Source organism: Hippichthys cyanospilos, chromosome 13 (genome assembly GCF_059441005.1).
Source record: "Hippichthys cyanospilos isolate Australia breed blue-spotted pipefish chromosome 13, RoL_Hcya_1.0, whole genome shotgun sequence".
Classification (NCBI taxonomy): Eukaryota; Metazoa; Chordata; class Actinopteri; order Syngnathiformes; family Syngnathidae; genus Hippichthys; species Hippichthys cyanospilos.
In genome coordinates this window covers 1,821,112-1,836,413 of record NC_142381.1, presented here as the reverse complement: position 1 = coordinate 1,836,413, position 15,302 = coordinate 1,821,112, and the positions used below count along the sequence as shown (strand labels likewise).

The 15,302-nt window shown below is 42.5% G+C and overlaps 3 protein-coding genes across 12 annotated transcripts; 1 reads left to right on the top strand and 2 right to left on the bottom strand.

The window, feature by feature from the left end:
• Positions 1-314: 314 nt before the first annotated feature.
• Positions 315-6,531, bottom strand: dnajc4 (DnaJ (Hsp40) homolog, subfamily C, member 4). Of its 4 annotated transcripts, none has more exons than XM_088431040.1 (8): positions 6,465-6,521; positions 6,073-6,171; positions 5,148-5,275; positions 4,735-4,825; positions 4,041-4,231; positions 3,167-3,337; positions 2,853-2,939; positions 315-2,375 (listed from the first exon to the last, which is right to left on the bottom strand). In XM_088431040.1, the coding sequence occupies exons 3-8, from the start codon at positions 5,237-5,239 to the stop codon at positions 2,282-2,284; spliced, it is 726 nt and encodes a 241-aa protein (XP_088287166.1). In that variant the 5' UTR covers positions 5,240-5,275; positions 6,073-6,171; positions 6,465-6,521; the 3' UTR covers positions 315-2,281. The 4 variants fall into 4 exon arrangements, with proteins under 4 accessions (XP_088287166.1, XP_088287169.1, XP_088287167.1 ...); XM_088431043.1 differs by having other exon boundaries at positions 3,167-3,334; XM_088431041.1 differs by having other exon boundaries at positions 6,073-6,152; positions 6,465-6,520.
• A 388-nt stretch (positions 6,532-6,919) lies between these two features.
• Positions 6,920-10,545, top strand: nudt22 (nudix (nucleoside diphosphate linked moiety X)-type motif 22). Of its 4 annotated transcripts, none has more exons than XM_088431037.1 (7): positions 6,920-7,068; positions 7,955-8,066; positions 8,220-8,661; positions 9,228-9,341; positions 9,407-9,504; positions 10,158-10,272; positions 10,334-10,532. In XM_088431037.1, the coding sequence occupies exons 2-7, from the start codon at positions 7,978-7,980 to the stop codon at positions 10,436-10,438; spliced, it is 963 nt and encodes a 320-aa protein (XP_088287163.1). In that variant the 5' UTR covers positions 6,920-7,068; positions 7,955-7,977; the 3' UTR covers positions 10,439-10,532. The 4 variants fall into 4 exon arrangements, with proteins under 4 accessions (XP_088287163.1, XP_088287161.1, XP_088287164.1 ...); XM_088431038.1 differs by having other exon boundaries at positions 6,921-7,068; positions 10,179-10,272; XM_088431035.1 differs by having other exon boundaries at positions 10,179-10,542.
• On the bottom strand, positions 8,797-15,070 carry LOC148413395 (heterogeneous nuclear ribonucleoprotein U-like protein 2). 4 transcript variants are annotated; one of them, XR_015867572.1, is made up of 12 exons: positions 14,765-15,070; positions 14,028-14,364; positions 13,827-13,903; positions 13,517-13,759; positions 13,181-13,293; positions 12,803-13,069; positions 12,239-12,361; positions 12,072-12,173; positions 11,665-11,833; positions 11,353-11,579; positions 10,758-10,789; positions 8,797-10,674 (listed from the first exon to the last, which is right to left on the bottom strand). XR_015867572.1 is itself a non-coding variant. In XM_088431033.1 (12 exons), the coding sequence occupies exons 1-12, from the start codon at positions 14,937-14,939 to the stop codon at positions 10,624-10,626; spliced, it is 1,920 nt and encodes a 639-aa protein (XP_088287159.1). In that variant the 5' UTR covers positions 14,940-15,070; the 3' UTR covers positions 8,797-10,623. The 4 variants fall into 4 exon arrangements, 2 of the variants coding, with proteins under 2 accessions (XP_088287159.1, XP_088287160.1); XR_015867573.1 differs by having other exon boundaries at positions 8,797-10,656; XM_088431033.1 differs by having other exon boundaries at positions 11,353-11,583.
• Between the last annotated feature and the right edge of the window lie 232 nt (positions 15,071-15,302).

The window sequence follows — 15,302 nt, the reverse complement described above, 5'->3', positions numbered from 1 at the left end:
CGCTTTACATCGAGCGGAAGAATCCGATGGTACAAATAAAAGCAGAGCAGCTGGCTTTATGGCTTACTGAAAAGCTTCTCGTTTCATGCTTGGCTGACACCATAATGGGCCCAATCGTCCATTTTCTATAGCGCTTGTTATCTTTCGGGTAGTCGTGAAACAGAGCCAACGTGGATCATTTAGAGCAGCTGTTCTCGACGTATTTAACGGGGTCTTTGCGGGTTATTAGCATATCTAATTGCATGCTTTTTAATGCCGTGACAGGACCAGTATAGCTCTCTTTTCAAATGAAGAACAAATGAATTGGAACATGGAACAATGTTTTGCTCAGTTGTGTAATAGGGACAGTTTCACAAGACATGACACTATTTATAGGCAGACAATCCCGGAATAAAGCAGATGATTTCCCGCCATTTATCGTCTACCGATGCTAAATAAAATATGCTTGGAGATACCACAACATGCTCTATAATCATCAATGGCAGTGAATGAGTTAATAAACCAAGTCACTAATTTACCTCCGAGATTTTTATCGTTTTTCCCGCATGATGGCGCAGAGGAATGCATGGCACTGAAAGCGTGATTTGACACCCTTCAATGTCAATCAAAAGTGTGTGTGTGTGTGTGTGTGTTGTAGTGGAGTCACCGTCATGGTGGTGTGTTTGGGTTATCGCGGAACACATGAGGGTGGGCGATTGTGTGAGTGTGTGTGTGGGGAAGAGAACATTATCTCGTAGGTCTCAGACGACATAAAATGAAAACATTCTGTCAAGCAGGGGTTCTCAAACTGGGGTCACCGTGCCCTGCGTGGCCCGCGAATCGTTCATTGGGGTCCGTTAAAAAATTATAGTTGAAAAAGTGTCTTGGGAATCTGATTACGATAAACTGAGTAGAATGTGTTCATAGCGACGGAGAAAAATTGACATGAACCTGAGAAAGTTGTTTTACTGTTAAAAAAATAAACATTTTGCTAGCAAAAGACTCGTGTTTGTTATAGAGTTTAAGGTGTCAAAAAAGCAAAACATATCAGCATCAAAGTCACCCTTCTGCTTGACGTTATTTTCATAGATGGGTTGAATTTGTGCAAATTCGAGTTCGAGTCGTTTACCACCAGTTATGCTAGTTAGCATACACTTTAAAAAAAAAAAACGCATCTGGGTTATGGGCAAGTCATTTACCAGTGGTAATGCTAATGAGCGTTAGCATACACGCTAAACACGGTTGGGTCAAGAATGATCTGGGTCGAAAATGGACAGACTGATCCACTGCATTTTGGGGTAGCTTTCTACAAAATCAAATAATTTTTGGGGTTGTGTTAAACAAAATGAGTTACAGTTTTGTTCTCGCCACAATATAAGGTCATTTTTCATCCTATTTTTTTGGGGGTGTCAGTAGTGGATCAGTTTTATCCCTATTGGGTTTTATTCAAATGTTTTTAAGTTCACAACATACCAAAAATAACCAAGCTAGTGGATTTTGAACATAAGAGCGCTATTTTTATTTTTTATGGGTTGCTGTGGATTATCTATTTGAGCCAATTTTGGGGGAATTCAACGAATAACCCAAAAAGTTGGGTTGGTTCCATTTTTTCTGGGTAGTTCTCCTTTAAGACGCCCTATTCCAAAACCATTCGAACGTCAGCTGCGTAAGCGTAACCATATCCATTCACGAAACCAATAATCCCCCGTTTCCACGTTGCGACCTTTTCATGAGGCAAACACAACACAGGGGCCATTTTGTGAGCGTGAAATTCCAAACGTTTGATATGGAGTCGCCGTATTTTTGGTTTTTTTTTTTGTTTAATGTGGCTAAGCGCGGGGACATCCGACATGCTTAAGTGTCCTTTACGATATCAAGCATGTGACATCACTGCGGTTGACTGCGTAACGAGAAGAAATGTCACACAGGTTTCTCCCTTTTAAGATCCGAGAAGAATTCCAACTGACATAACGCCACGCACCGAGCGATAGGGACAGTACGGTAAGTTCAATCACACGCTCTGCGGCTAGAAAAACGCTAATGGCGTGCGTCGAACCGGATGCGACCAGTTTAATGTGGTCAGTTTGTCGTCGTTACAACAGTCGGATTATTTCGCCGCTCGATCATGTGATTTTTCTTCCATTTTCGCTTCCAGCGGCTGCCGCGTCTAAGTGGCGTCTTCGGCGATGAAACCGGCTAGCGTCCACGGTAACGACGAGCGTCGGGGTCGGCAAAAACGCCTTTCAACCAAGGCCAAAACTTGAATGAAAGTCTAAAAAACAAACTCCCTGAGTCAAGTCCCCTACTTCTCGGCGCCGTTGCGGGTTTTGTATTTCTCCAAAAACTCGGCGTGTTTCTGCCGCAGGATTTCCGTCTGTTTCTTAAAACCGTTGATCCTAGGGAAAAAAAAAAATGCATAGAAATGAATTAGTACCGAGGTTATTCTGATACGATTTTCATTCGTTCTGAAACAGTGCTTGAAACTGGAATCATCTCAAGCACCGCTCCACTAAATATATATATATATATATATATATATATATATATATATATATATATATAAAACAAATTTTAAGCCTAAATGGTAACTTTTAAGCTTGTTCCTTGCCACCCCCTGCTTAAACTCTTGTACTTTGCACAATCATTTGATCTTTACATCAAAAGCAATTCACATCAAAGGGACAGCACTGAAAGACATTAGGGAGCTGAAATTTCACCCAGATGGTAAGGGTTCCACATAGCACAAGCATTTAGTTATCACACTACTGGCGGAGTGCCATCGCTTGGCTAAAATACCATGATGACGTGGAGGAAAATTATCCAAAAATTGTCAAACTATAGCACAAGGGTTACAAAAAAAAGACATCACCAACCTAGCCCTCTCTTTGGATTCGTTGTAGATTTCCGTGATGACTCGATCCTTCTCGTCCATGAAGTTGTTGTGGACCTCTTCCAACTTCCTGCAACGGTTCATTAACGACAAGATCTTCAAAATTCTCAAAGATCAACGAAACCTCTGATGGTGCAACTCCAGAGCATCCTGGAAGATTCTCTGACATCAACATGCTAACTTCCCCCCACAGAATAGTTGGAAACATCTGGGATGACCTAAGATGGTTGCTTACTTGTTTCAACTGCAAAACCCATCGTTGCCTATGAAATGACATCAAAGACGAGGTCCCTTCACCTGAAGAAGATAAAGTGCGCCCCGATGCTGATCCCCATGGTGAGGAAGCAGTAGCCCACCAGGCGGAAGTTCCTCCTGCGCTGCTTCTCCTTCTCCTCCGCCGACATTTCCTGGCTGTGGGACCGATATATTTGCTCCCAGTAACGTGCGTTGTCGTGCGGCGTTTCGCTGCTGTGGCAGAAGGTAAACAACAGAGGATGAGCATCGTGACGATGCGTTTGTTTGATACGATACGATCGGGGCGTGACGGTTCCAGTCCGCTGGAGTTGACAGCCGCAACGCTGAGAAATGGAGTTTGCCGTCGAAAGATTCGAGTGAGTGAGAATCGTATCGCAACATTAGAAATTATTCGCAGAACCAAAACGACTCAAGACTGGCTTTAGAATACACTGTTTTTGAATGTAAGCATTACCGTAATTCCTCATGTAAAACGCACACGTTTTTTTCTCAAAAATGAAGGCCAAAAGTATGGGTGCATTCTATAAATTGGTGACTGGATTGGATTTTTTTTTTTTTTCTTTCGACACCATGCAGCTTGTCTTAGCTGAGGTTGTTATGACATTATTTCAAATAAAAGAAGCGAACGCAATGAACCAATGTCCGAGTCCATTCTTGATCACACACAGGAATATTATTAAAAATGAGAGGATCGTGATGATATCTCAATCTGATTTACCGGTGCACCTGTTAGAGAACAGATCCTCGGTATAATATGACTTGCACTTTGACGTTAACTTATTATAACTTCATCTTGAAACGCAATAACTGAACTTTTTATCCGAAATGTCTTTCGTATCGTGACTGCATTGACGAATCCGTTGGGATTATGAGGTGGTCCTTGGAAATGCAACAGGTACCGAGAAGAAGGAGTCACCTAGTTCCGTAGCTGGTGTGACTGGAGGTCGACCCGAAGCCCTGGCCACCTTCTCCTCCGATATTGGACCGTCTGATTTGGAAATCATACTCCCTCCGGCTGGGCTCCTTGCTCAGCACTCGGTAGGCCTCGTTCAGCTCCACAAACTGGCCGTGCAGCGCAGGGTTGGAGGGGTCACTGTCTGGGTGCAGCTGCATATGATCAACGATTGGAATTATGGATAATGTGCGTCAAGCGATCAGGATTTTGGTTTGTAATCATAATCCCTGGATGAGAAACTAACTCTTTTACAGAGTAACACTGCCATCTTGTGGTGTGATACTTCAGACTGTAAAAAAAAATGATTAGAACTATCACACAGTTGTGAAACTCATGTCCAAATTTGAAGACAATAAAATTGAGTATTAAGTTTTTTTTTCAAGATTAAAGGGAAAGTCAAACCATTTTTTATCCCATATACAGCTCTACTAGTATAAACTCAGTAATATGTATATTTTAAGATTAGGTTAAACAAAATTGATACCATTTTATGAGACTAAAAATCAAACATTTGAGGTAGTCATATTTGCAAGATATGTTATATCCTTTTCAAGTTTAGTTACAGTAAATGCAATCTTTATTTTGGCTCATCATCAAATTATCAAAAGAAAAGACAACTTTTTCCATTGAAATGAGTTGGAAAAAAAATGAATACCTTTTTAGATTTATCAAAAAATGCATTTTTGATTTCCTCCAAGGTTGCATCAGATTTGACTCCCAGCAGGTCATAGTAGTTGCCCCCTTTTCTGAAATGACAAAATAAAATGCGGCACGGCATCGTCATTAACTGTAAAGGCAGAGTGGGTGATAAAGCGCTAATATTAATATTGTCGGTGGATGTGGCGTCGACCCAAAATACCGTGACAAGCCCATGCGAAAGAAAGTGTTTAGGGGTGCGGTATTGGCTTGAGGTGTTGTGATATGTATGAGCAGCGAGAGCTCACGTGCGGGTCAGGGCATATTTTGTCTTTACGGCTGTCCGGGGCACTGACGTAACGCGTGTGTCACCAAAACAAAGTGCGTGTTGACTAAAAAGGTGGAGCACGCAGGTATTATTTATAGATTTACCTTTGTGCAGCACTCCAGGATAAGAGACGCAGTCCACTTTTGTAGCACCAAAGGCAACTGTGGCAGAGACGCAGTTGCGCCTCCAGATGCATGGCCAAAGATGGCCGCAGTGACAAAACACAGCGGTCCTTTTGGAGACAAAAACATCAATGAATTAAATGACCAAATGTGAATATTACAGAGGATCGCAACACATTTGATAAGTAGAGTTGTATTTAATTTTCAAGTCATTTAAGTAGTGGAATTTACAAGGCTTCAAAAGTTGAATAAGGGTTATAAGGGCATGCCTAAAATATTTGCCAGAATGGAGTTTTATGAGACAAGCCATATGAAGTCAAAACAATTAAAAAAAAAACATATACTATAGGATAACAAATATTTTTGAGGGTCGTATATTTTAAACAAAGGATTTGAAGTACATAACTTATCTAACAAATGTGATATAATTTGAATCATTTTAACACTTTAGGCACCATTGTTATTTCAGTAAAATACTCAATTTTCTGATCACTATTTCAAAAGATAGCTTAAAAATGAGTAGTGCACAAGGGATGCTGTAAAAGTTGATTGGTGCATTATTTCTACTTTAGCGCTTACGGAGTTCAATTTGAAAATGTTTTTAATGTTGAAATGGTTTTGAAAAATGTTTTATTTATTTAATGGCCTGATTGTCTCAAAAATATTGAACCTTTTTTCCCTGGAAATAACAAAATTTTGTTTGAAAAGATATGGTTCAAGGATCGTAAACATTTAGATATTACTTAAAAAAAACCGTGTAATTCTGCGTGAAAATATACAACCTTAACATTATGGTATATTTACTTTTCTGCCTCGAATGCCCCCCCAAAAGTACCTCATAAACGAGGTCTACATCAAACATACTGTATCTTTCTTGTTTGGTCTCCCAAAAAAAATCAGTACTTACCTGGTTTGTTTACATGAGAATAGTACGCGTTTGATGACGTCAGCAAGCGGCCCCCATTTGATGACGTAACGAGATGACGTCTGGGGACCCAAACAATGGCTTTAAAATAAAATAGAAACAACAATTGTTTTCAGAAAGCAACAATGAATGTATTTATAATTGTTAATAAACCTTTGGTCGTTCACTGTCATCTTATTGTCACTATATTTGGCATCTCAACACTAACAAAAGCTAGCTGGCGTTAGCAGACCCTTCTGTGCTGTTCATAACATGCTAACACTCATTCGACACTGACGAGCCACCGAGCGTAGTAAGTAAATAAGAATGAAAAAGACGAGGAATGTGTTTTAAAGTCTTGATAAATGCGGCAATTGAACACAAAATGCACGTACCAGAGTGACTGAGGATCACAATGTTCTTTTTAGTGGAGTTGCAAAGTCAAGGCCGGCTATTTCAAAATCGGAACACATACAACCATACTTTCAAAATAAAACACCAATAATTTACTCAGAACGTAAAATACAAATTATCAGCATTCATATTGGCGTACAACACACCGGGTTTTCTCCACAATTTTTTTTAAGCGTGACATACGCGTACCACTTTATCATATTATCCGTATAATTTAAATATAGTTATTAGCGTTACTGGGGAACTGGATGCAATCCTGGTAACTTTATTTGGAACGTTTCACGTTTTTTTTCAGAATGTAACCACACCCCTCAGCACTTTTCTCAGCAAAATCACTAACTTCTTTGAGGAAACTATTTTTATTGTCATGGTTACAGGAAGATACATCATTATTTTTCATATCAGCGGTATAAACGTTTGAATAATAAGTTGTGTATTAGTTCTTTTTAGTGTTGGGTTGGATCACGTGCCCCTCCGTCAGCCAATGGCATAAGTGGACCAGTCCCTTAAATAGGTTTGGACTGTCTCACAAGATAGTTAAAAGTACGCTGTCTGACAACATCGGACGACGCAAACGTCATGTCGGTAAGCGATCACCTTAACGTGCAGTATCTTGATTAGCTGATTCGGAACCTTTATCGCTGGTTGATCATTGCCTGTGCATTACGGACTCATTACGTCTGAATCAGAGTATACCTTTGCTAATGTCCCCTCGTAAAAGTATAGAGTACAGCTAGGAAATATCTGATAAAAAAAAAGTCGAATAACCACAAATGTGCTCTTTGTACCACTTATCATACCTCGGCGTTTGCTATGTTTTGTATTTTTATTACCCAGTGTCCGATATCTAGCCACGAGGATTCTTGCAAAATACAAATGTTAAAAGAAGTTTAATATTAACGAATGCGTATTGTCACTGAATAGTGGTTCTCAAACATTTTAGTATCTCTTAAAGAGTGCCAAAATAAGAGTAGTAAAGTAGGTTCAAAGGTTTATGTCTCTATATCGTATTTTTGCAAGTTAATGTAAGGTTTTGCAGTCTTGATTACTCCCCAATACAGGACAATTGTACTATAAACAAAACAGTGGTGTAACACAAAATTTTGAGAATGACTAAATTATGGTTCTGGGGGTAAGAAACCCATAATTTTGGTGTGCTTGTGCATACCAAATCCACCCAAAAGACCACCGTCATCACGTGTGGCCTTTTTTTGTAGCCAACTATATTTGTAAAATAATTACTCGCAAGCAACAGATGATACTGGTGTGCATAAAAATGTTTTGCTAATCTTAACAATAATCCTTGTAGTAAATAAGTAATTAATTGAGACCTTTTTGCCGTGACACATTCACAGGTGTCAAACCACCGTAGCACCAATGACTTGCAGAGAACTTCCTCTCTCTTTTTTGTGATGCCTTAAAATGAGGCAGATGTTGCTACTCAACCATTAAAAAAAAGACTTTCCCTCAGGAGAAAAGGTGAACAAGAGCTGGATGGCGGACCCTGAGGTTTCTTTGTTACTGCACTGTGCAGCCTGGCGGGGCCTGCGGCAGTACCAGGTACAGGTGGAGCTGTCTGAAAGGTAGGCTCACCAAACGTCACAAGTCATATATATAAAAACATGATTTTACCGGTCCGGCTCCATGCAGATAGAGGTACAAATATAGACATGTTGTCGACCAACCAATCAAAAATGTCACGGGAATTCTGAACGGAAGTATGGCTTACCCCGAAGGTACAACCGTCAGACGGACGCCGCTCTCCAGCGTCACATCGAGGATGTGTGGACGGCGCGGGTGTCCAAGGAGCCGTGGCTTTTCGACGGCGCCAAATTCCGGCTGCACTCCTTCCACGTCGCTCAAATCCCACCCCGCGCTCCGCCGTTGCAAAACACAGACTGCGCAAAGGGTCAAGCATGCGCACCGCTGCTCACTCTGAGGGTAGGACTCACCTCTTACAAGGACTACCTGGGCACCAACTGGTCGTCCCGGGCGGCGGAGCTCCGCAGACGCGGGGAGGCCGAATTGGGTTGCGGCCAGGCGTTGCTGGCGCAGCCTTTGGGAGTGGGCGGAGTGGTGTGCACGGCCGACGGGCAAGTGGTGTTCCTCAGGAGGAGCCAGGAGGTGGCCGAGGCCGGCGGGAAGTTGGACCTTCCCGGCGGACACCCCGAACCCAAGGTGGGGGGGGGGCGCCTTTTCACTGCAACAAGTCAGATCTAACCAAAATTGAGTACCTCACAATAATGTCAAATGCTTGCCCACGGATTTGTGAATGCTTAATTTATTTTTACAGTATAAAGACAAACTTATCACCAACCTTTTTTCAATCATGCTCCCCTCCGTTGGAAAAAAAAATGAATAACACCCACGTACCTCCTAACCATGCTAAGTCATTTTGAATGAGAGAAAAAAAGTAAGAGTGCTGTGTCATTTGTTTCCTACATAAAAGGGAAGTCAAGCCAAAAGTTCTGATTACTTTGCTCTTAATTTGAAAAGCACTGTTTCTGTGATGGCATTGAAAAGCATGATATTAAGACTTTTAAGGCCTGCAGAAACCATATTAAAATTTCACATAGCCCTCGAAGTATCTTCTCATACTCCCAGGGGTATTCACACCCACGTTAGAGAAGTTAGTTGTTATGGTGAAAAGCGCGGTTATGGTGAAAAGAGTTTTTGAGGTCCAGTTTTTGTAGTGTCGTGACCACGTTTGTTATCATACTTTGCGTAATGGCGTTCCTCCACAGGTGGCATGCGAGCGTCTTGGGGAGCCCAAAATCGACATGAACCTGCTGGAGAGAAGTCCAGAGGCTGTCGTCGTAGAGCTTTTCTCGTCTATTTGCGCTGAGATCAGAGATGAAGTAGTTTTTTTTTCTGTTACTCTCATTTTTCCCTTTATTTTTGGCTAACAAGAATTTCTCTCGAGGTTAACATTCCTGTGAGTTCTCTCGGGGAGCCACTGCTGATGGGCGTGGCTTTGAATCACACCAGTGCCGGAAGACCAAGTGCTGAGTTTTACATCAGGTATTCTCATATTTGCCACATTGTCGGAACAAGATGTCTCTGTTCAAGTACAGAATACAAAGAATACAAATGTTATTCTTGATGGGGGGGAAACAACTTTTTTTTTAATTTAAAACTTTTGTATACAGATAGTAATCCAAACCAATTTCACAGTGTAATTTGATTCTTAAGAGTTCCACCGAGGGCCATGGTATAAGACATAAAAAATTGCACATGCCACACAGACTTACATCACTGTGTGTGTGTGTGTGTGTGGGGGGGGGGGGGTATTTTGGGTCCTCCACATCCTCTCCACGGACAAGCTCGATAGGAACACCATCCCTCCCACTTTTCAAGAATGACGGAATATCCAGCGGGAAATTTCCCAGAGCAGCCGTAATTGCTCTTTCCGAGAAAATTCTGTCAACAGCTTCGAGAGCCCGGCTGACCGATTCCATGGTTAGATTTTTTTTGGAAGAAAAATACAGCAGGGGGCTAAAATAATAGTTGGGACAGCAGAGGACAAAGTTAGCAAAGCGATAAGAACGGGAGAGGAGCAGAGAAAAATGAATCCAAACAAATTGTTTTCTAGTCCAACATCGTCCAACTTCCAAGTTTTTACTGTCCTCAAGCATTTTGTCCTGAGATCTCACTCAGTAAAAAAAAAAAAAAAGTTTTGTCTTTTGTGCCCTGAGTTGTACGCTGACGTCCGAGGAAGTCCGAGAGTTGTACTGGAAGGGAGGGGCGGAGGCCAACGAGTCCACGGATATCGTTTTTCTCAGCGAAACGGTGAGAGATTCTTATTTTAAAAAAAATGTGCACCAAAAAGTACTTTATAAATCCTTAACAGGCGGTATTGCAACTGGACGAGAGAAGCCCTCTGTGGTTGGACCTGTGTCCTTCTGCCAAGGGAGCCGTGCTACTTTTCCAGAAGGTGAAGCCCGAACAGTCATGATTTATTCCACCATGGGCTTTTTTTTTTAACCCTCACGCTATGATTCCACAATGTAAAATGACTCCATTTTTTTAAAAATAAAAATTCCACTTTACAAAAATTGTTGAGAAATGTTTCAAAAAAAATGTTCCAACACCGCGATAGCATACCATTTGCTTTTCTCTCCATGTCCGACCGGTTCTTCATCAGTAGCCACTGCAGTAGTACACGGCCTGGTCCTGATAAGGAAAATTCCACTGTGAAAGGCACGACAACATAAAATCAGTTTGAATTATCTGCGCTTAAATCTGATAGGGCTAAAGGTACTGTATCTACGTACATGTTGGCCCCAAGTCTGCATGTTATTCCAGTCTGGGGAAAAAAAACAGGAACATTATTTTACAATATGAACAGCACATTATGAATGTGTTAAAACACACACAGCTGTTATTGTTGAACCAACAGGAAGTAAATTACAATAACTTCCATTATTATAAAATGCCTTGATGTCTTGAATCAGATGGAGAAATCATAACCTTCACATGATCTCCGTTTTAGTAATATTCCTGTGTGTGAACAAGAATGGACTCGGACGTTGGTTCATCCTGCTCGCTTCTTTTATTGAAAATAATGCTGTAACAACCTCAGCTAATAATAATGTCCTCGAAAGCCGGTTTTAAGTCGTTTCAGTTCGAACGGCGCTTTTGAGAACATTTTATAATGTTCTTCTTCCTTCATAACATGTTGCAAGATTCTTCGTCCCTCAAATCTCTCGTCAGCAAACTCGATTACTCAGCATTATGACTGTAAATTCCAGGAAGAGTGGATCCTCGCGCCCCGATCGTATCAAACAAACAAAGGAATCCTGATTTGATGTTGGCATTGAGCTAGCAGACTCTCCTAAAGCTCAATAGAGTAAAATTTCTCATACGTACTGTTCAGCCCACCTCCCCTGATCCAGTGAGGTGGTGGAGGAGGCCCATGCGGGTGCTGTCTTTTTTTCAGCACATGCTTCTTCTTTTTCTCCGGCTTGGTAACAGGCGGCAGAAGCCGCCTGGCCTCGTCTTTGTACTTCCGCAGCAGCGCCTGCGCCGCTTCCTGGTCCAGCTCCGCGTAGCGCAGCTCGTCCAAGACGTCTGCGCTCGGCTCGGGAAGACTGCAGCTGACTTGAAAGGATGCGATGCATTCACATTTCGGAAGACTTTTTTTTTTTTTTTTTTTGCAAGTCGGCCGCCAACCGTGCTCACCTTGGAGTTTGAGCAGGGCGGTCTTGGGAATGTCCTCGCCGTCCTCTTGCCGCTTGGACAGTCGTCTATTCCACTCGTCCGCAGAGGGGAAAAGCACCACCGCCGTGCGCCGCCCGAAACCCGAGAACAGCTGCAGCTTGTAATGCTGCGCTGAGAAGAGTGTGTTGCACTGAAAAAAAAACAACAGGAGAGTATTGTGATGTTCCAAAAAGAAAAAAGGGTATTGTGATATCAACATATAGGAATACTACAGAAACTGATCTTAAAATGGAACTTTTTCAAAGTTAAAAAATACCCCAAAGTATTGCTAAAAATGTAGATGAAAAAAAAAATACAGTACAATAAAACGAGAGAGAAGCATATATTTATTTGATCAGTTTTCAATTTGTTATTGAGAGAAAACTGACCTGGTCCAAGATGTAGTTGCCCGGCGTGCGAGCGGCCATTTTGATTAACTCTGTCAGACACTGGGCGGCCTGCTGCAACCGGCGCTCCTTTGCGCCTCCGCTCTAAATTACACACTCGTTTGAGTGACTTGGATGAGACGTGTGCCGTGTGATGCTTTTGGACTGACCATCATGCATGAGAGCAGTTCCTCGGTGCCCAGGAGCTTGTAGTTTTTCTCAGGATTTTGCCGCATGTGTTCTCTGGCCCAGTGGCTCTTACCGGAACCAGGGAGACCCACCAATAATAACATCTACACAGACATTGAAAGAAAAAAAAAAACCCTTGGTTAATCGTGGTGATAAGGACCAAGCTCTACCCGTGAATAGACAAGGCACGTATTACACGCCGTATTTTCCGCACCATAAGGCGCTTTTGAGAAAATTGAAGGCTTTTAGGTATGCCTTAGCGTGCGCAAATTAGGGGACTTTAACAAATGTTTTCAAATAATTGCCTAACCTACTGGTCCTCTAATGGGAGAACAATAAGTCACTTCAGAGAGTATGCGAGATCTTTACATGGTTTCTGCATATCTAACAGAACTCCTTCTATTCTGTGATAGGAACAGTACACGTTTCTTTTCAAATTGAGAGCAAATACACTGGAACATGAAGCAACTTGCGGCTAAATTGTGTAATAGAGAATCCTGTGCTAAACATTCTATGCCTTTGTTTTTGTTAAGTGTTGTACGCACCGTACTCTGCGCTCTGGAGATTAGCGCAGACGCATTGCGACGCCTCGATCTGGGGGGGAGCGCCGCCAGTGGAATGAAGCCCGGAGGAGCGGGGTACCAGGGCGGAGCCGTGGGGTCCAAGAGGACGCGAACGGCGCACCCCTTACAGAGCACGTGAGGGAACAGAGTGCGACCTCCGAGCTCAGGCGCCTCCAGGGAAAAGGCCGCGCCCAGAAAACGGCCATTTTTGTGGAAGGAGAGCTGAACGCTCCCATCCATGGAAAAAAACTGCGGGGTGACATCAATCAGGATTAGTGGACTGCAAATAATCAAACAAGCGGCGATTCATCCACATTAGAGGGTTTCGTGTGGGGAATTTCAAAAAAGGACGTCACTCACGGCATAACAGCCGATGATGTCACCTTCACAAAATGGCTCCCCAAACGCTTCCTCTCTCCCACATGTCACTTTTCTAGCACGACTATCATAAGCGAAAGAAAGAGCTTCTTCTCCTGAAGGCCCGGAAACAAAAAAAAAAAAGATAGTTAACTCATTGAATACCAAAGATGGATTTATAAGACGTTACAGAGTGCAGACATGGGATCCCAGTTACTAATTTAGATTTTTTTTTTCCCGAGCATTCGGATAAATGAGGGCCTTCAAACAGTTTTTTTTCTATAGGTAGTAGTGCATCTAATTTTTGAGTGACAGACATCATTTCTGTCAAAATCTTACCTAGTAGTAGGGACGTGTGGGGTATGGACCAGCCTACTCGCACCCCGTAGGACTTGTCGCTCTCCGGGCCGTGCGTCTGAGAGCTGGACAAACATCTCTCCAGCCTCACCTCGAAGCCCACTTTGCCCTTTGACACGCCGTGGCTGAGCCTGCAACCGGACCACAGCAGGGGAAATCTGTCCCAGAATCGCGGCTGACCCCAGGCGCCGTCAGGGCCCACTTGGAAGTGCAGGTGACTGTCGTCTAAGTGGAAATAGAATACGACGAGTGAGGGGACGTTACTGGGTGGAAAATGTGCTCAAAGACTCACATGAATACAACTTGAGTGTATCTTCATCTTCCTCTTTTGCCTCGTCTTCCTCCTGTGGCGCTTGTGGTAGTTTGGCTCTGGTGGACAATAATCATTCATACAAATGACTTTGAAGTCAAACCCAGAATCTCAGAACAAGACGGTCTTCATCTTTCAACATGTAAAAATGTTTTTAAAGTCACGACTGGACAAGTCTGCTACCTTTTATATCGTATCTCCTCTTTAAACTCATAAAACGCCCGACCTCGCTCTTCCTCTGCCGCTGTCGGCGGCTCCAGATCGTTCTTTTCTGCTCGACATTCATCAATATCAGGTAATGGACACTCCAGGATGCCTTCCATCACTGTTTGCGTGGCAGAGTCGGAGAACATCCGGGTCTGGTCTGCCGGTTCACGTGGCGGAGTGATGCTGGCTGGCTCCGCCTGGGAAAAAGAAGCCACCACCTGTTCCGGGGTCTTCACTACTACTTCTGGGGTCTCCACCGCTATTTCTGGGGTCTCTGTGATGCTGGTTGGCCCGGCTGGGGAAGCGGATTCAACTGAAAGGCGAAGAGGATAAAAGTACAATACTTTGAGACAAGATTTTATGGGGTGTTAAAGTGTTTATTTGATTGCTGTTGATAAAAGTTTGATCAAAAGACTTTATATCGTCTACATGGGTTGCAGAATTTTCATATTTTAAAATTGTGCGTCTCGGGGTGTTTCCAATGGGAAAAAAATTGTGCCTGGGCTCAAAAAATGTTGAAAAACAGTAGCGGTCGTTTCATCAGATAATCAAAAGATAACCGTGACCTCAAAAGACTTGAGTATCGACACTTTGATTTAAGAATCGACTCTACACCATAAGGAAAGTTGGCATGAGAGATGCATCAGTATCGATCAAGACATAAGTACAATTTACATAAATCCTTATATAGTGATTAGGGGGAAGAAACTTGCCTTGTCGTTGAACGTCGTCCTGTTCGCGTCTGTTCTCTCTTTGACCGTTGGCATCCAGTAGAGACCACAAACGCTCCACGAGATCAGCCTTAAGTCCTCGACTGTCCAAACCAGCTTGGGTAAGCATCGACCGAAGCTCGGCCACTTTGAGCTTTTTAATCTCCGCCAACTTCATCCTTGCCGAAAAAATGGAGGTGGGATTCTATCGGTTTAGGTGGTGTTTTCTGGTAAAAAAATAAAATAAAATAAAATAAAAATGTAGAAAAGTCGCAGTCTTCACACCAAAACAAAGGTTCAATATAGAGCCTCGGCTGCTGATTGGTTGAAACAAGCAGATTTTACTTCTTCGTCTCGTCTACGGAGCAGGTTTAAGCGTTTTAAACGTCTACTGCCATCAAGCGACAATAACTATAACTACAATTGTATGATTTATGTGTTGTTTTCATGCTATCGTTACAAAATGACCCCAAGGTATCTAAAATCAAGTGCATTTTGTTGATTAATTTATACTCCGCCAACCCCATAATTAATCAGAATA